The following is a 25,931-nucleotide window of genomic DNA, read 5'->3' as shown; positions in this document are numbered from 1 at the left end:
CGTGAACTTTTCTGAGATCACCAGTTCGCTGTGATCTTTGCTCTGTTTGAAGATTTCATATTCTGGTGAGGAGAGACAAAATGTAAACTGGAAACAGACGATTTGATTTGTTGATGATATGGAAATGTTCATCAACGTGTTATCAGTTAATACTGAGATAATGGAGAAAGCTCTGTTCCAAAGGCAGGAGGAGGAGAGGACTTAGGTAATGTGTGACATGAGTTTGATGGACTTGTACGGCCATTATATTTGGCCATTATATTCATAATAATGCCAATAAAAAAACTACAGGGGCCACAGTTGCTTGGGGTGCCTGCTCCCATTTTAGAGTGCTGTTTGGAGTCCTGGAGGCCACAGCTTTCTGCAGCTGGGAAGGCAATAGATGATGACTCAAGTTCTTAGGCCCCTGCCACTCACAAGATTGTTCTGAGTGGAGTTCCAGGCTTATGGCTTAGGCCTGGCCTGGCCTAGCCCCAAGACAGATTTCCCTCTCCCTCACTGTGGCTCTGCCTTTCAAATAAATGATAAGTAAATAAGTCTTTTAAAAACGACTTAAGATTTTGAAAGGTTAAATTTAAAATTGCATGCATATTTGCCTTGGACACTGTAGAATATATGTGCAGTGATGCCTATGCATAAGCCTGGACGGACCTTAAATAAGAGAAAACACTGTCCTATGTGTGTGTATTTTATTGGTGGTGGTGGGGAGGTTAAAGCACGCTTTTAAAAAAGATTTTATTTATCTGAAAGAGTTACAGAGTGTGGAGAGACAGGGAAAAAGAGAGATCCGCTAGTTCACTCCCCAGATAGCTGCAATGGCCAGGGGTCTGGACAGCAGAAACCAGGAGCCAGTTCCCAGGCCATCAGCAGAGAGCTGGTTCGGAAGTGGGGCAGCCGGGACTCAAACCGGCGTCCACGTGGGATGCCGGCTTGACAGGCTACGGCTTTACCAGCTATGCCACAAGGTCGGCCTCTGTGTTTTCTTTCTTTACCTGTCATATGAACTGGCATCCTATGGTTCTCATAGGACTTTGTTTGAAACGTTACCGTCCGCATATATTTAATGTAAAATGCGGCAGGTTTAAAAGTAAGTTTTGGGTTATTTCAGTCTGGGGTGAGGGCTAAGAGTTTCACTTCGCAAGCTCGAGCATTTCGGGGTGGAATGAGGATGCCTCTAGCCAAGTCCGAGCAAAACGCACGAGATTTACTCTTTAGGAGGGGGCCGGCACGGCGCAGATTGGTGACGTCATTTTCGTGCACCGCCGCTTCCGGTCGGCGTGAGTGGTCGGTGGCCGCAGGCTTAGGATATACGCGTGGTGCCTTGCGTTCCTTTTCAAGTCGCCCTCCCTCCTCCGGAACCATGGCCACCGACTCGTGGGCCCTGGCGGTGGACGAGCAGGAAGCGGCTGTCAAGTCGGTCAGTGACTTCAGCTCCAGGCAGGGAGAACACCGTAGGGGCCCAAGCGGACCCTGCTTGGAGCACTGGGAGCGCGGGATCGGGTAGTTCGGTAGCCACCACACTCCTGGAACTTACCGCGGGCAGCCCTTTAGCCGTGATTTGCTCCTCAGGCCCGAGACCAGTATCGAGCTTTTAACAACTTTTCTTCTGGGCTAAAGACGACGCTGTAGTATATCTGTCCCTGCTGTGTTTGCTGCCATCTTTACCCTGATGCGCCTTTTTCTCTTGACGGCCGTGAGAAAAGGCAAATGAAGATGCTGATTCTCTTTTCCACTGTGGTTTCCGAGTGTCCTTGTGTTGCTTTATGTTTAACATTTTTTTAGATCCTTGCTTAATGTGATTGGCAGTTTGTGGCTCTTTACAGAATAACAGAGTCAGGTTTAATGTTTCAATCTACTGTAGATGTTGGAGGGAGGTACTACAAGTTATTTCCTTGATGTTTAAAGTGACATTTAGTTTCATATATTGGTTTCTTGATTTATGAAGACCCATTTAATTCTATTGCAAATTGTGAGTTTCTTATATCTAGGACTTAAGGTTGAGGATTCTTTAGTGATAATGGACTATTTGTTTCAAGAATACAGTTTTTTTTTTTTTACAGTCTTAAGCCTTATATAACTTTTTTTTTTAATTGTACATACTTATCAGGTTCGGTGTGACATTTCAGTAAGTATATATAATATGTCCTTATCAAATCAAAGTAACTAATGTTTCCCTCTCATAGTCATTGCTTTATGTTTGGCATCTTCCAGCTCCTCTCTTTTGTTAGTTCATCAAATACAGATATTGTGAACTACAGCCAGTGCTTTGTATGACTTTTTACACTTCTTCTCTTTTTATTGCTTTGGGAAGATTTTCAGTTTATCAGCAAGTGTCTGAGGTGAACCAAGTCCAGTGGAATACAGGAATCAGCATTATGGTCTGATTAGAAAGGCAACGGTAGGGGGAGTTCTGTGAAAGTGATGAAAAGATTATGTGATAAATAAGCTTTCAGTAGAGGACATTTATGAGTAGGAAATCTGGTTGGTTGGTTTGTTTTCCTTTAAGATTTATTTAATTTTCAAAAGGCAGAGTGACAGAGAGATCTTCCATATACTGGTTCACTCCTTAAATGGCTACAACAACTGGGGCTGGGCCAGGCTGAAGTCAGGAACTCCATCTAGGTCTCCCTTGTGGGTGGCAGGGGCCCAAGTAACTTTGCCATCATCAGCGCTCTCAGGTGCATTAGCAAGGAGCTGCATCAGAAGCCAGGACTTGAACTCTGATACCGGATACCAAACACACACAGCAGCTTAACCCACTGTGCCACAATGCAAACCCTTCTGGGGTATTTCTTGTAAAGAAGTTTACATTTAGCAAGGTATTAGAGAATAAGTTGTATTTAAGATAGAGGTAGAATCGGAAGGCATTTTAGGAAGAGTGTGCACAATTGCTGGACTTGCTCATAGAACCAGGAATCAGAACTCATTTTTGAGGCTAGTGCTGTGGCTTAGTGGGTAAAACTGCCTCCTGGAGTGTCGGCATCCCATATGAACACTAGTTCAAGGCTTGGGTGCTCCATTTCTGATCCAGCTCCCTGCTAATGCTCTGGGAAAGCAGTAGAGGATGGCACAAGTCCTTGAACCCCTGCACCCGCATGAGAGACCTGGATGAAGTTTCTGGCTCCTGGCTTCAGCCGAGGCCAGCCCCAGCCATTGCAGCCATTTAAGGAGCAAAATTCTCTGTCTCTCTCTGACTTTGCCTCTCCTTCTTTATAACTCTTTCATATAAATAAATGATTTTTTTTTTTGACAGGCAGAGTTAGACAGTGAGAGAGACAGAGACAGAGAGGAAGGTCTTCCTTCCGTTGGTTCATCCCCCAAATGGCCGCCACGGCTGGCGTGCTGCGCTGATCCGAAGCCAGGAGCCAGGTGCTTCCTCCTGGTCTCCCATGCAGGTGCAGGGCCCAAACACTTGGGCCATCCTCCACTGCCTTCCCGGGCCACAGCAGAGAGCTGGACTGGAAGACGAGCGACCGGGACAGAATCCGGCGCCCCAACTGGGACTAGAACCTGGGGTGCCGGTGCCGCAGGTGGAGGGTTAGCCAAGTGAGCCGCGGCGCTGGCCTAAATAAAATTTTTTAAAAGTAACTCATTTTTACTGCAGCTTAAGGTTACTGGGTTGAGGTAGAAGCAACATAAGAAACATTGCAGGGTGGGTTTCAGACCTTAAGTAACTACACAGGAGAGGCTTTAATCAGGTAGGTTTAGGGGTTTTTCATTGAGATGCTAACAACATCAGATCTGAAGGCTAGAAAAATACACGGACTGCAGAGAACAAAATGTATTAGAAGGAATGATGCCTGAAACTAAGGAGAGCAGCGTGGAAGTGATTCTGATAGCCCAGAGAAGGAGGGCCTGTGTGGGGCAGCAGATGTGAGGCATTATAATAGAAAAGGAGGAGAAAGGAGATAAAGTTACAGTACTGTTTTCAAGCTGGATCTGACAGGTGTTGTGACTGAAGTGCTAACATCAGGAATCTTGGGAGGAAAGGCATTCAGGAGGTTAGGAGACAGCTTGGTAAATACCTGTGTTGGGGGTGCCCAAGAGGTGTCCAAGTTTGATGACTGACTAAGACTCATGGTTACACTCACAGCTAAGATTTATTACAGTGAAAAGATATAAAGCAAAATTTGCAAAAGGAAAAGTTTCATGGAGCAAAGTTCCGAGAAAACCAGGCATGAGCTTCCAAGAGCCCCCTTCCAGTGGAGCTGAGAAGACTTACTCCTTTGGCAGCGATTTTAACAACATATGAGGTGGTATTAGGGAAATTTTTTAGAGACTCAAGGTTTTTATTGGCAGCCTGTCACATAATCATTCTCTGCCTAAAATGTACCCAAATTCCAGACTATACATATATAGGGTTTTTTTTTTTTTTTTTTTTTTTTTTTTTTTTTTTGACAGGCAGAGTGGACAGTGAGAGGGAGAGAGACAGAGAGAAAGGTCTTCCTTTGCCGTTGGTTCACCCTCCAATGGCCGCCGCAGCCGGTGCGCTGCGGCCGGCGCACTGCGCTGATCCGATGGCAGGAGCCAGGTGCTTCTCCTGGTCTCCCATGGGGTGCAGGGCCCAAGCACTTGGGCCATCCTCCACTGCACTCCCTGGCCACAGCAGAGAGCTGGCCTGGAAGAGGGGCAACCGGGACAGAATCCGGCGCCCCGACCGGGACTAGAACCCGGTGTGCCGGCGCCGCAGGTGGAGGATTAGCCTAGTGAGCCGCGGCGCCGGCCTATAGGTTTTTTATAGTATGTAGTTTCATGAAATATTTTTAAAGATTTATTTATTATTTATTTGAAAAGCAGAGTTGCAGAGAGGCAAAAGCAGAAAGTAAGAGAGAGGGAGGCTTCCATCCGCTGGTTCACTCCCCAAATGGCTGCAATAGCTGGAGCTGGGCCAATGAGTGCAGGAGCCCAAGCACTTGGGCCATCTTCTGCTTTCCCAGGCCATAGCAGAGAGGTGGATTGGAAGTGGAGCATCCTTGTCTTGAACCGGTACCCATGTGGGATGCGGGCACGGCAGGCGGTGGATTTACCCGCTGTGCCACAGTGCCAGCCCCAATGAACTTTTTGAAGACTCATCATATGCATGGATTTAAATATTTTGGGGGGTGGGTGGCCAGTGCTGTGACGTAGAGGGTAAAGCTGCCGCCTGCCGTGCCAGCATCCCATATGGGTGCCAGTTTGAGTTCTGGCTGCTCCACTTCCAGTCCACCTCTCTGCTATGGCCTTGGAAAGCAGTGGAAGATGGCCCAATTCCAACTCAATACTTGATCTATCATCTGCCTTACAGGCAGGAAACTGCTTGGGAAGCAGAGGCAGGACTCAAGCCACGTTCTCCAATATGAGATGCAGGAGTCCCAAGCAGTGACTTAAACTGCTGTCACAAGGCCTGCTTCCTGGGACCCAGACTTTTTTTTTTAAGTTTTATGTAGTTTTTACTTTTTTTTTTTTTTTTTTGCGCAGAGAGACTGACGAGTTCTTATTAGACTTTCACAAGAGAGTTTGGATTGGGACATTTTGCTTAATTCTGTTTCCTTTTATTCCTCTTCAGATAAGCAGTTTGCAGATCAAGGAAGAGAAAGTCAAACCAGAAACCAATGGTGAGTCACTAGTAACTGCAAACCAGGTCCAAGTTATATTTGTGCCTCTGTTCGCCCAGAACTAGTAAATTAGGTTTGCTTACACCAATGTCTGCTTTCATCTTCACATGGTGTTCTCCATGTGTGCCTATGTTCTAATTTCCCCTTTTTATACAGAGGCCAGTGTTATGGTGCATTGGGTTAAGCTACCCATTCTGATATGCCAGCATCCCATATTGGAGTGCCTGTTTGAGTCCTTGGTACTGTACTGATCCAGCTCCTTGCTAGGTTACCTGGGAAAGCAGCAGTTGATGTTTTAACTGCTTGGGCCCCTGCCATCCATGTGGAAGACCCAGATGGAGTTACTCAGTCCTGGCTTAGACTGGCTCTTGTGGCCATTTTGAGAGTAAACCAGTGGATGGAGGATCTCTGTTTTCTCTGTCCCTCTGTGGTGGTCTGTCTTTCAAATAAAAAAACCTTTTTTTTAAAGATTTATTTATTTGAAAGTCAAGAGTTACACAGAGAGAGAAAGGGAGAGAGAGAGAGAAACTTCGATCCAACGGTTCATTCTCCAATTGGCCGCCAACGACCAGGGCTGTGCCTATCTGAAGCCGGGAGCCTCCTCCTGGTCTCCCACGAAGACTTGGGCCATCTTCTTCTGCTTTCCCAGGCCATAGCAGAGAGCTGGATCTGAAGTGGAGCAGCCGGGTCTCGAACCGGCACCCATATATGGGATGCCAGTGCTTCAGGCCCCTCAAATAAAAATTTTAAAGCCCACTCTAATGGCCACACCTTTATTAATTACATCTGCATGGACTTGTTTCAAAATGTCTTTTTTTTTTTTTTTTTTGACAGGCAGAGTGGACAGTGAGAGAGAGAGAGAGACAGAGAGAAAGGTCTTCCTTTTGCCGTTGGTTCACCCTCCAATGGCTGCCGCGGCGGGCGCATCACGCCAGTCCGAAGCCAGAAGCCAGGTGCTTTTCCTGGTCTCCCATGCGGGTGCAGGGCCCAAGGACCCGGGCCATCCTCCACTGCCTTCCTGGGCCACAGCAGAGAGCTGGCCTGGAAGAGGGGCAACCGGGACAGAAGCCGGCGCCCCGACCGGGACTAGAACCCGGTGTGCCGGCGCCGCAAGGCGGAGGATTAGCCTGTTGAGCCACGGCACCGGCCTCAAAATGTCATATTCTGAGATACTGGGGATTGGTACTTGAACACAGGAATTTTGAGAGGATGCAGCTCAACCCCTAACACAGCTACATCCTGTAACCAACCACTATTAATCTTTAATATCCTCCCAGTTTGATTATGCAGAGTAAATACAATACTCAGTCTCTTCCTCATTGTCTTCATTACTTTCTCTTTATCTCTCCTCCACTTTTTCCCCACCCCTCAGCAAAAGGTGGCATGAAATACACAGTGTCCCTAGTTTGCTCATAGCAATGTACTTTGGCAAGCTTTTCATGTTAGTATGTTGTTTCCTCACTTTTTTGTGACTGCATAACATTGTATTTTTGTGTTGAAACACTGTAGTTTACTTAAGCAGTCTTTTACTTTCATAAATAGTTTTTCATGGGATAACAATAAACAGAAATTGTTTTATGTGTGTGCAGATGTGTTGGTAGGATAAATCCTCCCAGAATAGACTTGCTAGGTTAAAGATATATGCATTTGCAGTTTGTATCTATTTTCAGAGAATCCTCCATAGGTTGGTTGGTTGGTTGGTTGGTTGGTTTATTTATTTATTTATTTATTTATTTATTTATTTATTTATTTTGACAGGCAGAGTGGACAGTGAGAGAGAGAGACAGAAAGGTCTTCCTTTGCCGTTGGTTTACCCTCCAATAGCCGCCGCGGCCGGCGCACTGCAGCTGGCACATCGTGCTGATCCGAAGCCAGGAGCCAGGTGCTTATCCTGGTCTCCCATGGGGTGCAGGGCCCAAGCACTTGGGCCATCCTCCACTGCACTCCCTGGCCACAGCAGAGAGCTGGCCTGGAAGAGGGGCAACTGGGACAGAATCCGGCTCCCCGACCGGGACTAGAACCCGGTGTGCCGGCACCACAAGGCGGAGGATTAGCTTAGTGAGCCACGGCACTGGCCTCATAGGTTTTTTTTTTTTTTTTTAGATTTATTTATTTATTTATTTATTTGAAAGGCAGAGTTACAGAGAGGCAGAGAAAGAGAGAGAGGTCTTCCATCTGCTGGTTCACTCCCCAGATGGCTGCAATGGTCAGAACTGCATCGATCCGAAGCCAGGAGCTTCTTCTGGGTATCCCAATGCGAGTGCAGGGGCCCAAGGACTTGGGCCATTTTCTGCTGCTTTCCCAGACCATAGCAGAGAGCTGGATCTAAAGTGGAACAGCCAGGAATTGAACTGGCGCCCATATGGGATGGCGGTACTGCTTTAACCCGCTATGCCAGAGTACTGGCCCCTCTCCATAGGTATTATACCATCTTAAACCTCTGTCAGCAAACCATGACAGTCTCCGTTTCTGCCTCGGCGCAGAGATTTTAGTCAGAATTTTAGGATTTTTGCCTATATGTTAAGGAAAACAATGCAAATTGTGTTTCCTAATGTAAAACTATATTTTTTATAGTTTTAATTTATTTTTTGTTTGCGGGTGAGCAAGATTCTATCTGCTGGTTCACTTACCAAATACCTACAGTAGCTGGGGCTGGGCAGGCCAAAGTCAGGAGCCCAGAACTCAGTCCTAGGCTCTCATGTGGCTGGCATGGACCTCCCTGGGTGTGCTTTAGCAGGAATCTAGAATTGGGAGTAGAGCCAGGATTCAGACTCAGACACTCTGATAGGGGATGCAGATGTTGCAGGCAGCATTTTAATTGGTAAGCCAGACACCCATCCGTAATGCTGTATTTTAAAGTAGGATAAGTCAGAAGGACCTATTTGCACCACTGTGATGTTCAAACTTCCTAGGAATTTAAATTTTTCTTAAGCACTTAAAAACTTCTAGAAATAAAAATGTTAAACATAAATAAATAATAACTATATTCTGATCACTAAAATAAATTTTAATATTTACACTGTCCTTTCTACCTTTTAGGTGGGTTTAATATTTGCCTAATTATGACATCTGTTTTCCTGTGTAGGTGTTGTCAAAACCAGTACCTCAGCAGAGAAGACAGATGAAGACGAGAAAGGTAACTACTCTTGGAAGCTCTGTGGCAAGAGACAAAATAGGGCACAGGCCTTCGTTCCTGGAGCCAGAAGTGCTCTGGTTGCAAGACCAGTGAGATATGGAGGACTCAGCAAAGGACATTGAGAAGGACCAGTCATTGTGACAGAGAGGGACTGAAAGAGTGTGTTGTCCCTGATGGCAAAGTTTCAGAAGCAGGGAGTGCAATTTAAGTGCTAAGTTGATTAAGGGAAGAACTAGAAATTGACCTTTGTGGACACCATGAGTGACGTTGATAAGGGCTGTTGAGGTTGTGCCAGGTTAAAATGAATCCTGTTCAGTGTACCGCATTCAAAGAGAAATGGAGAAGGGGGGACGAGTGTAGACAGATGTTTTAGGGAATGTTCCAGCAAAGAGAGTATTGAAATGGGTTTGTAACTAGATGGGGTTGTGGGGCAAAGGAGGATGCAGATTTTTGTTGAGAGCAGGTTCACTGGTGGGAATGACCAGTAAAAGAGGAAATGATAATGCAAGAGAGTCAGTGTTTGGACAAATGGCCTGTCGGTGGGAAAGGATAGAATCTACTGGACAAGCAGGCTGAGCCATAAGAGCACAAGTCATTTATCCTAATCACAGGAGGGAAGATGGAGGATACAGGTTCAGGTGGGTGTATAGCTAAGGTCATGAGTGAGAATGTGGAGGGGTTAGAAGTTAAGAACAAACCAGTGGAATATGGAAACAGTGAGTTGCTGGGCAGCACAGCCTATTTGAATCTAGTAGACAGGAACTTAAAGTGAGACTTGTTGGTGTGAGATTCCACCCATGCTTGGCTGCTAAGCTGCTGGTACCGAGAAGGGGATGGAGTGGTTTTACAAGTATGGGGTTTTCCAGATGAGCGTGAAGAAAATCTGGTTTCCTCCTAACAGAGGACAGAGCTGCCCAGTCCTTGCTCAACAAGCTGATCAGAAGCAACCTCGTGGATAACACAAACCAAGTGGAAGTCCTACAGCGGGATCCCAACTCCCCCCTCTACTCTGTGAAGTCTTTTGAGGAGCTGCGGCTGTGAGTATTCATTCCTTTCAAGGCTCCTCCTTGTCAGTCCTTCCCTGTGTAATGCAGCAGCTAAGAAATTCTTGTAGGAGTATTATTATTTACTTTTATATTAAAAATGTGAATGCATTTACTTCTTTGAATAGGTAACAGTTCACAGGATTCAGAAGTCAGAAAGAATAGTTTCCTGTGGTGGTCTCCTATCCTTGTCTTTGGCTCCCCAGTTCTCCTCTTGGTAGAGATCTTAAGTGCCACAGATTTATTCATTATAGCTGAAAGTCTTTTTTCTTTTATGCTCTTAGAACTTTCAATAAAATATTGGCTGACAGGTGATTTCTGGATGTCAGGAACATTTCTTATTAGGTAAGCCCTTTTGTTAGACTGTAGGGTTTGAAGTCTTAAGAATAATCTCTGCTTTTATAGAAGTCTGTCAGAGGAGCCTGAATTCCCAGTACCTGTGGAAGCTAGCATCCTTCAGTAGTTCTGGAATTCAGGAAAGAACATCCAGATCCTACAGTTAAGAGAACATGTGGGGGTCAGCGCTGTGGCTCACTTGGTTAATCCTCCGCCTGCGGCAGTGCCATCCCATATGGGAGCCGGGTTCTAGTCCCGGTTGCTCCTCTTCCAGTCCAGCTCTCTGCTGTGGCCCGGGAAGGCAGTGGAGGATGGCCCAAGTGCTTGGGCGCCTGCACCCACATGGGAGACCAGGAGAAAGCACTTGACTCCTGGCTTCGGATCAGTGCAGCGCCGGCCTTGGTGGCCATTTGGGGGGGTAAACCAATGGAAGGAAGACCTTTCTCTCTGTCTCTATCTCGCTGTCTATAACTCTACCTGTCAAAAAAATAAAAAAAATTAAAAAAAGAGAACATGTGGATGGCATTGTGCTGAGTATGGCTTTTTAAAAAAAAATTTATTTATTTATTTGAAAGAGTTACACAGAGGAAGGAGAGGCAGAGAGAGAGAGTCTTCCATCTGATGGTTCACTCCCCATTTGGTCTCAATGGCTGGAATTGCGTCAACCCAAAGCCAGGAGCCAGGAGCTGCTTCTGGGTCTCCCACGCAGGTGCAGGGGCCCAAGGACTTGGGCCATCTTCTGCTGCTTTTCCAGGCCATAGCAGAGAGCTGGATCGGAAGAGGAGCAGCCGGGATTAGAACCAGCGCCAATAAGGGATGCCAGCGCTTCAGGCCAGGGTGTTAACCCACTGAGCCACAGCGCCGGCCCCTAGTATGGCTTTTAATGACATTATTTTAAAGGCAGATAATTTTTTTTTTTTTTTTTGGACAGGCAGAGTTAGAGAGAGAGAGAGACAGAGAGAAAGGCCTTCCTTTTTCCGTTGATTGACCCCCCCAAGTGGCTGCTACGGCTGGCACGTTGTGGCCAGCGCGCTGCACCAATCCAAAGCCAGGAGCCAGGTGCTTCTCCTGGTCTCCCATGTCAGTGCATGGCCCAAGGACCTGGGCCACAGCAGAGAGCTGGACTGGAAGAGGAGCAACCAGAACAGAATCCGGTGCCCCAACTGGGACTAGAACCCGGGGTGCCAGCGCCACAGGCAGAGGATTAGCTTAGTGAGCCATGGCACTGGCCAGCAGAGAATTGTTAAAAGCTGTACCACATGTTTTGTTTTCTGTGAGTTAGGAGATATTATCGAACATTGGTTTATATATATGCCACTGCACTGGGTATTATGAGGAACACAAGATATCCCTATCATTTTTGGTGCTTACTAGAATAAATCCAAATCATAGACAGGAAAAAATTGGTGATAGCCTATGCTGTGGTGCAGAGGGTTACGTTGCCCCTTGTAAGGCCAGCATCCCATATTAAAGTGCCAGTTCAAGTCCTAGCTGCTCTGCTTCTGATTTCAGCTTCATAATAGTGTGCCTGAGAAGGCAACAAAAGATGACCAAGTGCTTGAGCTCCTGCCATCCATGTAGGAGACCCAGATGAAGTTCCTGACTCCTGGTTTTGGCCTGGCCCAGTAAATCTTTTTTTTTTTTTTTTTCTTCAATAGAGCTTATGAATAACAGTGTGGTGGAATAAAATGATTCTATGCTTTTGTTCTGCAAAATATGTAGTATGCCCACTGTGGGCCAATAGAGGCCATGTTCCTGCCAGCTGTTACCACCAAGAGACACTTCAAAAGGAGCTAACTAGTTGATAATGAAATAATGGTGAAGGACAAGTTTTTTTTTTTTTTTTTTTTTTTTTTGACAGGCAGAGTGGACAGTGAGAGAGAGAGACAGAGAGAAAGGTCTTCCTTTGCCGTTGGTTCACCCTCCAATGGCCACCACGGCCGGCGCACCGTGCTGATCCGATGGCAGGAGCCAGGTGCTTCTCCTGGTCTCCCATGGGGTGCAGGGCCCAAGCACTTGGGCCATCCTCCACTGCGCTCCCTGGCCACAGCAGAGAGCTGGCCTGGAAGAGGGGCAACCGGGACAGAAGCCGGCGCCCCGACCGGGACTAGAACCCGGTGTGCCGGCGCCGCAAGGTGGAGGATTAGCCTAGTGAGCCGCGGCGCCGGCCTGAAGGACAAGTTTTTAAGTGTGACTTTTAGGTGTGGGCATTTAGCCTAGTGGTTAAGACACCCTCTTTCCATATCAGAGTGCCTGGGTTCACATCCTAGCTTGACTCCTGGTTCTAACTTCCTACTAATGTGCACCCTGGGACGGCTCAGTGATGGCTCAAGTAGTTGAGTTCCTGGCTCCATTTCAGCTGGCCCAGCCCCAGGTTGTGGGTAGTTAGGGAGTGAACCAGCAGATGGGAGTTCTTTACCTAGCTCTCTGTCTCTCTCACTCACGGAGGAAAATTAGAAAAAAAGTGTACCTTTTAAATGTTTTTAAAGTTATACTTTAAAAAGTAAACTTTTATATAAGTTTTTTATAAAAGTCATACTTTTCTATATGTATTTCTTTATTCAACAAGTCTGTCATCTCCGCTTCTGTTCTTAAACCATATGGGGGGCGGGGGCTGGTGCTGAGGTGTAGTGTAGCAAATAAAGCTGCCACCTGCAGCGCCAGGTTCAAGTCCCAGCTGCTCCACTTCCAATCTGGCTCCCTGCTGATGAAGTACCTGGGAAGGCAGTGGAGGATGACCCAAGTACTTGCGGGCCCCTGCACCCACGTGGAAGAAACTCCTGGCTCTTTGCTTCGGATCAGCCCAGCTCTGGCCTTTGTGGCCATTTGGGAAGTGAACCGGCAGATGGAAGATCTCTGTTTCTCTAATTTTGCCCTTCAAATCTTAAAAAAAAAAAAAAAATCAGGACAACTAGATGTGCTTCGTCATCTCATGAGACTGACATTGTGCTCCTCAGAGTATCAGTGAGTTTTTTAAATTCCTTGCTTTTTTTTTTTTTTTTTTTTGACAGGCAGAGTGGACAGTGAGAGAGAGAGACAGAGAGAAAGGTCTTCCTTTGCTGTTGGTTCACCCTCCAATGGCCGCCGCGGCCGGCGCGCTGCGGCCGGCGCACCGCGCTGATCCGATGGCAGGAGCCAGGAGCCAGGTGCTTTTCCTGGTCTCCCATGGGGTGCAGGGCCCAAGCACCTGGGCCATCCTCCACTGCACTCCCTGGGCCACAGCAGAGGGCTGGCCTGGAAGAGGGGCAACCGGGACAGAATCCGGCGCCCCAACCGGGACTAGAACCCGGTGTGCCGGCGCCGCTAGGCGGAGGATTAGCCTAGTGAGCCGCGGCACCGGCCAATTCCTTGCATTTTAAAGACTGGAGGTCTCAGTGCAACCACTGGTAAGCTGTTCTCTTAAAGATGAATTCTCCGATTTAGTTGTTGTTAGCCAAAGGAAACAAAGAATGGAACCCAGAGTGCTCAGTGTACTTGATCTGTTTTGTACTTTGAGTTTGAAAAAATGAAAATAAGCCAGCGCCACGGCTCACTAGGCTAATCCTCCGCCTGCGGCGCTGGCACCCCGGGTTCTAGTCCCAGTTGGGGCACCAGATTCTGTCCCGGTTGCTCCTCTTCCAGTCCAGCTCTCTGCTGTGGCCTGGGAAGGCAGTGGAGGATGGCCCAAGTGCTTGGGCCCTGCACCCGCATGGGATACCAGGAGAAGCACCTGACTCCTGGCTTTGGATCGGCACAGCACGTCAGCCGTAGCAGCCATTTGGGGGGTGAACCAACGGAAGGAAGACCTTTCTCTCTGTCTCTCTCTCTCTCACTGTCTAACTCTGCCTGTCAAAAAAAAAAAAAAAAAAAGAACCAGAACCAGTAAAAGCTTTTATGTCACATGAGTACTGCTTAGGTAATGACTTTATTTCCTTCACAACCAAATCAGAAAAACCACTATTTTTTTCCAAAAAGAACACACATATGTTTTCAAAGTTCTTTCTGTCTGAGAACTAACACATGCCTGAAGAAGTGCCTTTTGTAAGCCTGTTAAACTGCAGCAATGGTTTAGAGAACAGAATTCTTGTCTTGGTTTGACTTTTTGAGAGAAACAATCTGCCGGGGCTGGTGCTGTGGCCTAGTGGGCTAAGCCGCCTCCTGCAGCGCTGGCATCCCGTACAGGTGCCGGATTGAGTCCTGGCTGCCCCAGTTCCAATCCAGCTCTGTGCTAATGGCTCTTTAGCTCTGTGCTAAAGCAGCGAAAGATGGCCCAAGTGCTTGGGCCTCAGCGCCCATGTGGGAGACCTGGAAGAAGCTCTTGGCTCCTGCTTTCAGATTGGTCCAGCTCCAGTGTTGCAGTCATTTGGGAAATGAACCAGCAAATGGAATACCTCTCTGTCTCTCCCTCTGTAACTCTGCATCTCAAATAAATAAATAAGTCTTTAAAAATCTGCTATGGCTTTTGTTAAATACCCTGTAGGTTTAGCACTAGTAGAGAACTTACTGTAAATGCAATGTATGAGTAACTTCAAATGATTATTTGTTGTGTGGCTGAGTTGCTTATATAAGAAGTTGAGTGCTGGCGCTGCGGCTCAATAGGCTAATCCTCCGCCTGCAGCGCCGGCACCCCGGGTTCTAGTCCCGGTCGGGGCGCCGGATTCTGTCCCGGTTGCCCCTCTTCCAGGCCAACTCTCTGCTGTGGCCCAGGAGCAGTGGAGGATGGCCCAAGTACTTGGGCCCTGCACCCCATGGGAGACCAGGAAAAGCACCTGGCTCCTGGCTTCGGATCAGTGCGGTGCGCCAGCCACAGCGTGCCGGCCGTGGCAGCCATTGGAGGGTGAACCAACGGCAAAGGAAGACCTTTCTCTCTGTCTCTCTCTCTCACTGTCCACTCTGCCTGTCAGAAAAATAAATAAATAAAAATCTAAAAAAAAGAATTTGATTTAGACCAACATAATATAAACATTTGTAAAGTTCAAGATGATAACCAAACTACCCCTTCCTATTTACTATGTATCAGCTACTAGATCAGACTCGATCAGCTTTTTATATCTTTTTCTTTTTAGATTTATTTGAGAGGCAGAGCTTTATAAAGAGAGAGAGAGACAAAGAGCAAGGTCCTCCATGTGCTGGTTCACTCCCCAAATGGCATAATGGCTGGAGCTGAGCCAATGCAAAGGCAGGAGCCAGGAACTTCTTCCAAGTGTCCCACATGGGTGCAGTGACCTAAGCACCTGGCTATCCTCTGATGCTTTCCTAGGCATTAGCAGAGAGCTGGATCAGTAGTGGAACAGCCAGGTCTCAACTCGGGACTCAGGGGATGCCAGTGCCGTAGGCAGAGGCCTAACCCACCACACCCCAGCCCCAGCCCCTTTTTATATCTCTTGATTGTCCTATTTGCACAGCTGGCTTTGGAAGGACCAAGAACTGTGGCTTAGTTTCTCTGTGCACTGAGAAATTAAAACAAATTCTTGAGTGAGCATTGTGGCACAGTGGGTTAATCTACCACTTGAGACACCAGCATCTCATGTTAGAGTGCCCAACTGAGTTCTAGTTAGTCCACACTTCTGATCCACCTTTCTATAAATGTACCTGGCAGACAGCAGATGATAGCTCAACTGCTTGGGTTCCTGCTTCCACATGGGAGAGCTAGATGGAGTTCCTGGCTCCTGGTTTCTGCCTGGCCTGGTATTTGTAGGGGAGGGAGGTAAACCAGTAGACAGATGGAAGATATCTCTTTGACCCTCTCCTCCTCCCTTTCACTTTGCCTTCCAAAAAATAAATAAATCATAAAATCACAAAATACTGAAATTCTCCAACTTCAATATCAGTATAGGAAGTGGTATTTTAGATTTTTTTTTTTTTTGACAGAGTGGACAGTGAGAGAGAGAGAGAGAGAAAGGTCTCCTTTGCCATTGGTTCACCCTCCAATGGCCACCACGGCCAGCGCACCCCACTGATCCGATGGCAGGAGCCAGGTGCTTTTCCTGGTCTCCCATGGGGTGCAGGGCCCAAGTACTTGGGCCATCCTCCACTGCGCTCCCTGGCCACAGCAGAGAGCTGGCCTGGAAGAGGGGCAACCGGGACAGAAGCCGGCGCCCTGACCGGGACTAGAACCCGGTGTGCTGGCGCCGCAAGGCGGAGGATTAGCCTAGTGAGCCGCGGTGCCGGCCTTTTTTTTTTAAGATTTATTTATTTGACGGCTGGCAGTGCGCCAGCCGTGGCAGCCATTTGGGAGGTGAACCAACAGAAAGGAAGACCTTTCTCTCTGTCTCTTTCTCTCTCTCACTGTCTAACTCTGCCTGTCAAAAAAAATTTTTTTTTATTTGAAAGAGTTACACAGAGAGAAGGAGAGGCAGAGAGAGAGAGAGAGAGAGAGAGAGAGAAAGGTTTTCCATCTGTTGGTTTATTCCCCATTTGGCCGCGACGGCCAGAGCTGTGCTAATCCGAAGCCAGGAGCCAGAAACTTCTTCCGGATTTCCCATGCAGGTATAGATTTCTTTTATAGTTTGATTATACTATGAATTAGTAAATACTGTCAGTGTATTAATAATATATTTGCAGTGTGCAGGCAACAGTTACCATCCAAGGCCAACCAGATTTGTGGGTCTGCTGAAAGCATGGACTTCTTCATAAAAGGAAACTAGTCTATTTTATGAGTTGTATAGTAGTTTCATATTAAGATTTAGTAGAGGGAGAGGAAACCTAAAATTTAGTAGTGAAAGTTGGTGGTTTTGTTTTGTTTTTAAGGCATTGGAAAATATATCTGATAGTGGTGGGAAGTATCATTCCCTGTAAGATGTAGTTAATATTCTCGGCCTTTAAACAAGTTCAGCTACTAGGAATCCACCCACTCTCTCTCTCTGGACTTCTAGGAAACCACAGCTTCTCCAGGGAGTATATGCCATGGGCTTCAATCGACCATCCAAGATCCAAGAGAATGCATTACCCATGATGCTTGCTGAACCGTGAGTATGCAGTCCCAGTTGCCCCTCTTCCAGATTTGGTCTAACTAAAGTTTTCCATAAATAGCTCTTAGTGTTCCTGAGAACAACATACACCATTTGGGGCAACATGTTTCTTCATTGAAACAGCTTGGGCAGGTGCAAAGAAAATCACATAAAACTAGGTAGTTTCTGCCGGCGCCGCGGCTCACTAGGCTAATCCTCCGCCTAGCGGCGCCGGCACACCGGGTTCTAGTCCCGGTCGGGGCACCGGATTCTTTCCCGGTTGCCCTTCTTCCAGGCCAGCCCTCTGCTGTGGCCAGGGAGTGCAGTGGAGGATGGCCCAGGTGCTTGGGCCCTGCACCCCATGGGAGACCAGGAAAAGCACCTGGCTCCTGGCTCCTGCCATCGGATCAGCGCGGTGCGCCGGCCGCAGCGCGCTGGCCGCGGCGGCCATTGGAGGGTGAACCAACGGCAAAAGGAAGACCTTTCTCTCTGTCTCTCTCTCTCACTGTCCACTCTGCCTGTCAAAAAAAAAAAAAAAAAACAAAAAACTAGGTAGTTTCTGCCTTTCCTACTTAATAAAAATTCACAGATAATTCCTTGCAAATTTTAAAATTGCATTTTTAAAAATTAGTTGTAAGTTCTTAAGACTTATGAAAAGGTTTGGAGAGAATATCAAGAACACCTATGTATCCCTCTCCTGCCAAGAAAGAAACCAGGAAGCCAGTGACAGCCTGTCTGCCCTCCCCTCCATTCCTTTCCCACACCACTGAATGAGCTCCGTCAAGAGGTAGTCTCATTACATAGGTCTCTACACATCTTCCCTGGTAAATGATGTCATACTGTATGCAGCAACTTCTCCCAATCAACTGATTATTTTTTTCTTTTCATGAGAAGGCCACCTGTTCCCATGACACTGGGTACTGGAATGTAAGAATTCTCTAAAACATACCTGTGGCCTGGTATTTTGCATCATCTATAAAGATGGAAAAAGAGAATGCCCAGAAGGAGCTGAGTCCCGGGGCTTTTTATGGCTCTACAGAAAGTCACTGGGGACTTGTCTAAGCATGGAGCTTACTTTGATTTCTGTGGGACCTTTAGGGCACACAACTAGGGCACTCTATCTGTGGCAGAGTCTTGAGGATTTCATGCTGTAACCTATCTAGAACAGTCATTATTTGCTACTTACAGGTTTGTTTTTTTTTAACAACATACTAAAAAAAGTCACTATAATTTGTGCTCAGTACAGGAAGCCTAGATAAAATAGAGAAGAATAAAGGAAAAGCTGCTCCTTCCACCTGATTCTTTATTGTGTTTTATCAGCATAATTTGATTTCTGTTTTCCCTTGATCTAGCCCACAGAATCTCATCGCCCAGTCTCAGTCTGGTACTGGGAAAACAGCTGCTTTCGTCCTGGCCATGCTTAGTCGAGTGGAACCAGCAGACAGACACCCTCAGGTGAGGGCTTGGAAGCCTGGGCTGACTTGCCTGCCTTGGGAAAAGCTGCACCATCTGTGAGGGAAGGGAGGATTAACAGGAGCTCTGAATGTTTGTGACACCTTATACTGTGGCTTAGGCAGACATCAATCAGGTCATTGTACCAGGCACTGACCTGGTCCAGTTTATCTGGAAGCTGTAGCCCAAGAGTGGCTTGCAGGCCAGCATTTGGCATAGTGGTTAAGATGCTACTTGGGATACTTGCATTCCGTATTGGAGTGCCTTGATTTAAGTCCTGGCTCCACTCCTGATTCCAGCTTCATGGTGCACGTTAGGAGGCAGTAGAGGATGGTTTGAGTGTTTAGGTCTCTGCCATCCACGGTGGCAGACCCAGATTGAGTTCCTAGCTCCTAGCTTTGAGATGGTATGGCCCCAACAGTTGTAGACATTTTGGTAGTGAACCAGTGGGCATTTGAGATTTGCCCCCCCCCCCCCACCGCCACTGCCATGTGTGTGTGTTTCTCAAATAAAGGATATGAAAATTAAAAACAAAAATATTAATGGCTTCCAAAAGCCTCTGCCATGCCAGAGCTCCCTGCTGAAGACTTCAGTCTACAGGAGGAAGGTGTACCTGACTGGGGAGGATGTGGATGTCTACACTGTTCAAGTGGTGGAAACACCAGTGCACTTGTTGCTTTAGAGCCTGCTGTTACTAAACTCATCCTTTATGATTTCTCTGTCAGTGTCTGTGCCTCTCCCCAACATATGAGCTGGCACTTCAAACTGGTAAAGTGATTGAGCAGATGGGCAAATTTCATCCAGAACTAAAGCTTGCTTATGCTGTTCGAGGCAATAAATGTGAGTATGCGGGATGAGACTTCAGCACCAAGCCAGGGGAGGGTGGTTGTGTCTTCAGTTTTGAAGATATGTTGACATATGTTCAACTTTTTAGTTCAGTCTGACCCTAGAGCCTAACTGCATTGCTTTTAGCCAGTGCATTTAAATACTTGCTAATTTGTTAGCAGTCCTTTCCAATCTTAAGATTTCAAGTTGTTAAAAAGTCCCTGCTTGGCTCATGGAATTCTAAAAGCCTGGAGTTTTTCATTGGGAACACAGTGCTCCGAATTCAGCATCCAGAGTTCTAGAACATGCTTACCAAAGAGGAATTTTAGGACTAGGTTTGGGAGGATGGAGGCAGATCCCTTTCTTTGAAAGTGAGCTCCAGTTTAGTGAAAGTTAATGGAGAACATTTACAGTTCTCATGCTTTGTTGTTTTTATCTTTGTTTGTTTTTAAAAGGTGTATTTATTGGAAAGAGTGACAGGGAAAGACAAAGAGATCTTCCATCTGCTGGTTTACTTCCCAGTGGGACTAGCCAAAGGCAGGAGCCTGGAACTCCATCCAGGTCTCTTAACATTGGTGGCAGGGGGCCAGTGCCGCGGCTCACTAGGCTAATCCTCCACCTACGGCACCAGAACATAGGGTTCTAGTCCCGGTCGGGGCGCCGGATTCTGTCCCAGTTGCCCCTCTTCCAGGCCAGCTCTCTGCTGTGGCCTGGGAATGCAGTGGAGGATGGCCCAAGTGCTTGGGCCCTGCACCCGCAGGGGAGACCAGGAGAAGCACCTGGCTCCTGGCTTCGGATCAGTGCGGTGTGCTGGCTGCAGCGGCCATTGGAGGGTGAACCAATGGCAAAGGAGACCTTTCTCTCTGTCTCTCTCTCTCACTGTCCACTCTGCCTGTCAAAAAAAAAAAAAAAAAAAAAAAAAAAAAAAAAAAGAGAACATTGGTGGCAGGGGCCCAAGCCCTTGGGCCATCTTCTACAATGCCATACAATGCCAGTCCCAGTTCACAAACTCTTGTTAAAATCAGAAATTATGGGTCCAGTGCTGTAGCACTGTGTGTTAAGTCACCGCCTGCAATACTGGCATGCCATATAGGTGCTGGCTGTTCCACTTTTTTTTTTAAAGATTTATTTGAGAGGCAAAGTTAGAGAGGGAGAGACTGAGAAAGGTTTTCCATCTGCTGGTTCACTCCCCAAATGGCCACAACAGCTGGAGCTCTCCCAATTCGAGGCTAGGAGCCAAGAACTTCTTTTGGGTCTCCTACGTGGGTGCAAGGGCCCAGGCACTTGGACCATCTTCCACTGCTTTCCCAGGTCATTAGCAGGGAGCCAGACTGAAAGTGGAACAGCCAGGAATTGAACCAGTGCCCATATGGGATTCAGTGCCACAGGCCTTAACCTACTGTGCCCCAGCACCAGCCCCTGCTCCACTTCTAATCCACGTCCCTGCTAATGTGTGTGGGAAAGCAGCAGCAGATGACCCAAGTACTTGGGCCCCTGCACCCACATTGGGAGGCCTCGATGAAGCTTCTGGCTCCTGGCTTTTGCCTGGCCCAGCCCTGGCTATTGTGGTCATTTGGGGAGTGAACCACCAGATGGAAGACATCTTTCTCCCCCTTCCAAATAAATAAATCTTTAAAAAACGGAGGAAATGCTTCTTCTAGTTCTTCCACGTGTTCTGCAGTTTATAATGTAGAAGGTATGGGTTAAAATGGAGGACTTGAGGCTGGCGTTGTGGCTTAGCAGGTAATTCCACCACCTACAGTGCCGGCATCTCATGTGGGTACAGGTTTGTGTCCCAGCTGTTCTACTTATGATCCAGCTCCCTGCTAATGGCCTGGGAAAAGCAACAGAGGATGGCCTAAGTGTTTGTGCCTCCACTACCCATGTGGGAGACCTGGCTGAAGCTCCTGGCTTTTGTCTGGCCAAGCCCTGGCTGTTGTGGTCATCTGGGATGAACTGGCAGGTAGAAGATCTCTTTGTCTCCTCTCGTAGCTCTAACTTTCAAAATAAATTAATATATCAAGATCAGGAGGGCCTGATCTTGATTCATTTAAAATAGGTCATTAGGAAGCTATCAGAATATGTAAAACTTCTACAAAATAAGAAAGCAAACAATATAATAGGAAAATGAGCACTTCACAAAACTAGGATTCACATGGCTGCTATTCAGATGGCTGATAAATGTGAAAAGATGACGAGTTGCATTGTGATCATGGAAACAGAAATTGAAGCTACTGTTTACCTCTTAGATGGGCATGTCTGTACAGCATGTATATCACTTTTGGTGTAAAATGTCTTATGTAACTTGTTCAGTAGTATTTTTAAAAATATTTATTTTTTCATTTTCTCCTGCTTGAAAGGCAGAAAAAGAAATATTTCATCCACTGGTACAGTCCTCAAACGCTCAATAAACCAGGGCTGGCCTAGGCTAAGTAGAAGCTTGGAACTAAATCCAGGTCTTTTGCAGGAACACAAACACTTAAGCCATCATCTAATACCTCACAGAATGTATTAGCAGACAGCTGGATTACAAGCATAACAGGGACTTGAACCCAGGACCTCTGTGTCTGAAGCGGATATCCCAAGTGGCAGCTTAACCCACTTCATCATGTCCTGTCCTTCTCTGACTTTTAACAGTAGACTTTAGAGTTTATTTCATATTGAGATAATTAGCATTGTGCCTGTGTCACAGAAAAAGTCAAGACTGGAGATTACAAATCTTCATATGAGTCTTGCAATTTGGAATTAACTTCTATTAGTTCTGGATTGTTTCGCATGATTTTGATTTCCAGAGATTTACCATGGGAATTCCTGAAGAAAGCATCTTGTCTCCACAGTGGAAAGAGGGCAGAAGATCAGTGAGCAGATTGTCATTGGCACCCCAGGGACTGTCCTGGACTGGTGCTCCAAACTCAAGTTCATTGACCCCAAGAAGATCAAGGTGTTTGTTCTGGACGAGGCTGACGTGATGATAGCCACTCAGGGCCACCAGGATCAGAGCATCCGCATCCAGAGGTAGGAACCGGGGCAGCCTCTTGTCCCGTGCTTCAGACACCTCTTCTAGCCCTCTCAGGCTCTCTGCTCGGGACTTAGAGCATTCGCTTGATCAGCACTGAGCATACTCCCAGCCTGAGTTAAGAGAGGAGACCTGGGGCTCAGCTGCTCCCCTGGGCCTCCCTGGGATGCTGCACAGCACCTGTAGCCTTCCTGGGGGCACAGCCAAGCAAGCGGGCGAGCTGTGGGGCTGCTATTCCTGCTGAGAGCCTCAGGGTCACGTCAGATGCCCGGGCCCTGCCTTGCAGGATGCTGCCCAGGAACTGCCAGATGCTCCTTTTCTCTGCGACCTTTGAAGACTCTGTGTGGAAGTTTGCCCAGAAAGTGGTCCCAGACCCGAACATTATCAAACTGAAGCGCGAGGAGGAGACTTTGGATACCATCAAGCAGTACTACGTCCTGTGCAACAACAGAGATGAGAAGTTCCAGGCCCTGTGCAACCTGTATGGGGCCATCACCATCGCTCAGGCCATGATCTTCTGCCACGTGAGTAGCAGCAGCAGGTGCCTGCTGGGCTGCTGGCCCACTGCCTGGAGACCCCCCCTTAGTGCTGGGGAGGACCCAGCTTCCCACCGTGGGAAGGGCACAGCAGGCAGAGCAGGCAGGAAATGATGACTCGCCTCCTCCTGCCCCTGAGCCTAGGCTCCTCAGGCTGCAGTGAGTTACCAGGGGAAGCTGTTGTGAGGGTGGAATCCTTACCTCTACCCACTTCTTAGAGATCACTTGGGAAACACCTCAGGTTAACATCCCTGAAGTAACTGTTAAGCATAAGGAACGTAGACTGTTTTGGAATAAAGATCTTGGGCTCAATGTGTACGCTTGCTGAACAAAAAGCCAAGAGCACTTAATTTGTCCCTCCAAAACCAATCATGGGTCTGACATTCTCTATGAGACAGTTTAAGCCTGTTGTGCTGAGTGAACTCAGCACAGAGCTGTTGTGTATTTGATTGGCAACAGACCACTCTTTGCAAGCATCTGCATTTTCTTACCCATAGGTCTTTATATTGAAAACCATTTTTTTCACTCCAGACCCGCAAAACAGCCAGCTGGTTGGCAGCAGAGCTGTCAAAGGAAGGCCACCAGGTGGCCCTGCTGAGCGGAGAAATGGTGGTGGAGCAGAGAGCAGCTGTGATTGAGCGCTTCCGAGAGGGCAAAGAGAAGGTTCTGGTGACCACCAACGTGTGTGCCCGCGGTGAGCAGAGAGTGTGTCCTACCTGCCAGGCTTGGGGTCCCAGGCCCTGTTAGCCAGAGAAAGCCTTGTACCACGGAAACTCAGGTGGCCCAGGCAAGGTGGGTGGGGTTGGGGTGACATGCTTTCTCAGAGAGACTGGGACCCCCTCGGGATGAGAAGCTGCAGAGAGCCCAGAGTCGTGGTTTGGTGGGAGGAAACGTACAGTCACCTGAGCTTCTAGCCGTACCTGGACACACTTGCGTCTGCAGGGGCTTCCTTACTGATTTTGCAATTGTGTTGACACCTGCCAACGCTCTTCTTTTCTCCTCTGGCTTCTGCTACATGCCAGTGTGTGTCCTCACATCCCAGAGGTGGCCTGACCCAGGCTGTTTCCCTCACTGCAAGTGAAAGTGCAGTGGCCTGACTGTGGGCAACACTGACTTTTTCCATCCCTGACTCCCGTCTGTCTCCAACCCCCTTCACGCAGGTATCGATGTTGAACAAGTGTCTGTCGTGATCAACTTTGATCTTCCCGTGGACAAGGATGGGAACCCAGACAATGAGACCTACCTGCACCGGATCGGGCGCACCGGCCGCTTTGGCAAGAGGGGCCTGGCCGTGAACATGGTTGACAGCAAGCACAGCATGAACATCCTGAACAGAATCCAGGAGCATTTTAGTGAGTCCCTGCAGGGTCCCCCCGTGCCCTTTCCTGGGCAGGTGGGGGGGGTGTTTCCCCACGGCTCTGAGAGGCCTTTGCACTGCGCATCTCCTCTCCCTTCCTACCTTATGGGAGTTCTTAGGGAGCACATCTGCAGAGTTCAGGGAGCCAAATGGCATGGCCGGGCTTGGGGAAAGGGGCTCTGCCTGCTGCCCAGGGCCTGGAAGTCCTTGGGTGAAATGAAGTATCGCTGTGTCCCTGAGCGGGGCGTGTTCCCGTGTCTTCCCCTTCCGGCTGGGCTGTCCCTCTCAGTCACACCACAGCTGCGTCTCCACACTAAGCCTGTCTTCATCTCCCTCTGACCCTTGTTTTTCCCCCCAGATAAGAAGATAGAAAGACTGGACACGGATGATTTGGATGAGATTGAGAAAATAGCCAACTGAGACGTTCTACCTGTCACTGGTGTCCACCCTTGGCACAGGCCCTGCTGGGAGATGAGAGCTTTCACAGCCAAGACCTTGACTGTCCCCGAGAAGACGGCGCGTGTAGAAACTACCTACCTCATTTTAAATTATGTTTGGACTTGACAAAAATTTGTGCAAATGATGGGGGGAATTGAAGGAATAATCTGCATTTTGGAAAATGGTCTTTTTTAAACACTCAGTTTCCTCATCTTTATAGCAATCGGGTTGCTACTGATAATCACTGGCCCCAGGACTCCTTGCCTGTTTTCTGTCAAGGGGTGTTAGGTGTTCTGTGAAGAAACAACAGAGGTAGAGGTGGTATGGGAGAGCCTGGTAGGACGCGGGTGTGAACTACCAGCATGCTGAACGTGGGACATGGCAGCTGAGCAGCCCCTGAGCTGCTTTTCTTGGTTCCTGACCCTGATACCATCTTCCTTCTAATAACCTGAGAAAACCCAAATTTCCCTTTTTACTTCTCTTGTTTCTGACAAAAGCTCTCCCTGTTTCTCGCTGGTGAACATCTTGGCTACTGTTTTGCAAGCAATCTGGGGAGAAACACAGATGTCAGTGAATCTCGCTGTTCACATGAGATTGGTCTGGCAGGGGCAAACGAATCCTTGGAGGGTCTGGGCCATCTCCTCCTGCTGCTCCTTCCAGCTATTCCATCTGCTCAGGGCCCTGGTCCTCAGTCATAGCAGCCAGGAGGCACCGGTTAGTTTTCTGAACACATGTCTGGCTGAGTTAGTTCTTATCTGTGGGGATCAGACAGTACCTGAGGCTGAGCATCGCCTTGGAAAGGAAGTTACAACCAAGTAAAAATGTGTGTGCCGTTCATCCGGAGTAGAAGACTTTGCGTGTTCTTTTACATTGTATGAATATGGATGGAGAAATTATAGCTATATATGCATCATTTGTTAGAAATTTTAATCATGAGATACGCTTTACTAATCATGACTTGGTTTTATTTCTGTGCTGCTTATAAGACTAAAATATGCTCATTAAAAATGTGTGTGTATGTATTTATATTTAAGTGTAAACACTGTTCCCCCCACAATGGGATGACCATTGGTAACAGCTTGGTGAACATTCCACCAAATTCCCTTTTTCTTAAAGATTCTATTTATTTGTAAGAGAGATCTTCCATCCACTGATTCACTCCCTAAGTGGCCCCAATGGCCAGTGCTGAGCCAGGCCGAAGCCAGGAGATTCTGCGTCTTCCACATAGGTGGCAATCTGGGCCATCTGCTTTTCCCAGGCCGTGAGCAG

General features: G+C 47.6%; 2 protein-coding genes across 5 annotated transcripts in view; one reads left to right on the top strand and one right to left on the bottom strand.

Annotated features, from left to right (window-relative positions):
* Positions 1-25,931, bottom strand: part of AARS1 (alanyl-tRNA synthetase 1) — a 104,176-nt gene that overhangs the window by 69,930 nt on the left and 8,315 nt on the right. The window lies entirely within an intron of this gene.
* LOC100339723 (ATP-dependent RNA helicase DDX19A) lies at positions 1,261-25,670 on the top strand. Of its 3 annotated transcripts, XM_002711716.5 has the most exons (12): positions 1,261-1,417; positions 5,546-5,594; positions 8,680-8,730; positions 9,632-9,767; positions 16,964-17,056; positions 18,391-18,493; positions 19,216-19,330; positions 22,153-22,330; positions 22,618-22,855; positions 23,399-23,561; positions 24,028-24,219; positions 24,583-25,670. In XM_002711716.5, exons 1-12 carry the CDS (start codon positions 1,361-1,363, stop codon positions 24,642-24,644), a joined length of 1,437 nt encoding a protein of 478 aa, XP_002711762.3. In that variant the 5' UTR covers positions 1,261-1,360; the 3' UTR covers positions 24,645-25,670. The 3 variants fall into 3 exon arrangements, with proteins under 3 accessions (XP_002711762.3, XP_069918842.1, XP_069918841.1); XM_070062741.1 differs by lacking the exons at positions 1,261-1,417; positions 5,546-5,594; positions 8,680-8,730 and having other exon boundaries at positions 16,964-17,217; positions 17,591-18,493; XM_070062740.1 differs by lacking the exons at positions 1,261-1,417; positions 5,546-5,594; positions 8,680-8,730; positions 9,632-9,767 and adding an exon at positions 10,063-10,118.

This window comes from Oryctolagus cuniculus, chromosome 18 (assembly GCF_964237555.1).
Source record: "Oryctolagus cuniculus chromosome 18, mOryCun1.1, whole genome shotgun sequence".
In the NCBI taxonomy this organism is placed as follows: domain Eukaryota; kingdom Metazoa; phylum Chordata; class Mammalia; order Lagomorpha; family Leporidae; genus Oryctolagus; species Oryctolagus cuniculus.
The sequence above is the reverse complement of the archived record's forward strand: the minus strand, read 5'-3'. Positions and strand labels throughout refer to the sequence as shown.

Bases quoted from the DNA above. Each gene is read 5' to 3' on its own strand.
- LOC100339723 (XM_002711716.5), top strand. From the start codon at position 1,361: ATGGCCACCGACTCGTGGGCCCTGGCGGTGGACGAGCAGGAAGCGGCT. The intron at 9,768-16,963 runs GTGAGTATTCAT...CTGGACTTCTAG, and splicing joins TCTTTTGAGGAGCTGCGGCT to GAAACCACAGCTTCTCCAGG. The intron at 22,856-23,398 runs GTGAGTAGCAGC...TTTTCACTCCAG, and splicing joins AGGCCATGATCTTCTGCCAC to ACCCGCAAAACAGCCAGCTG.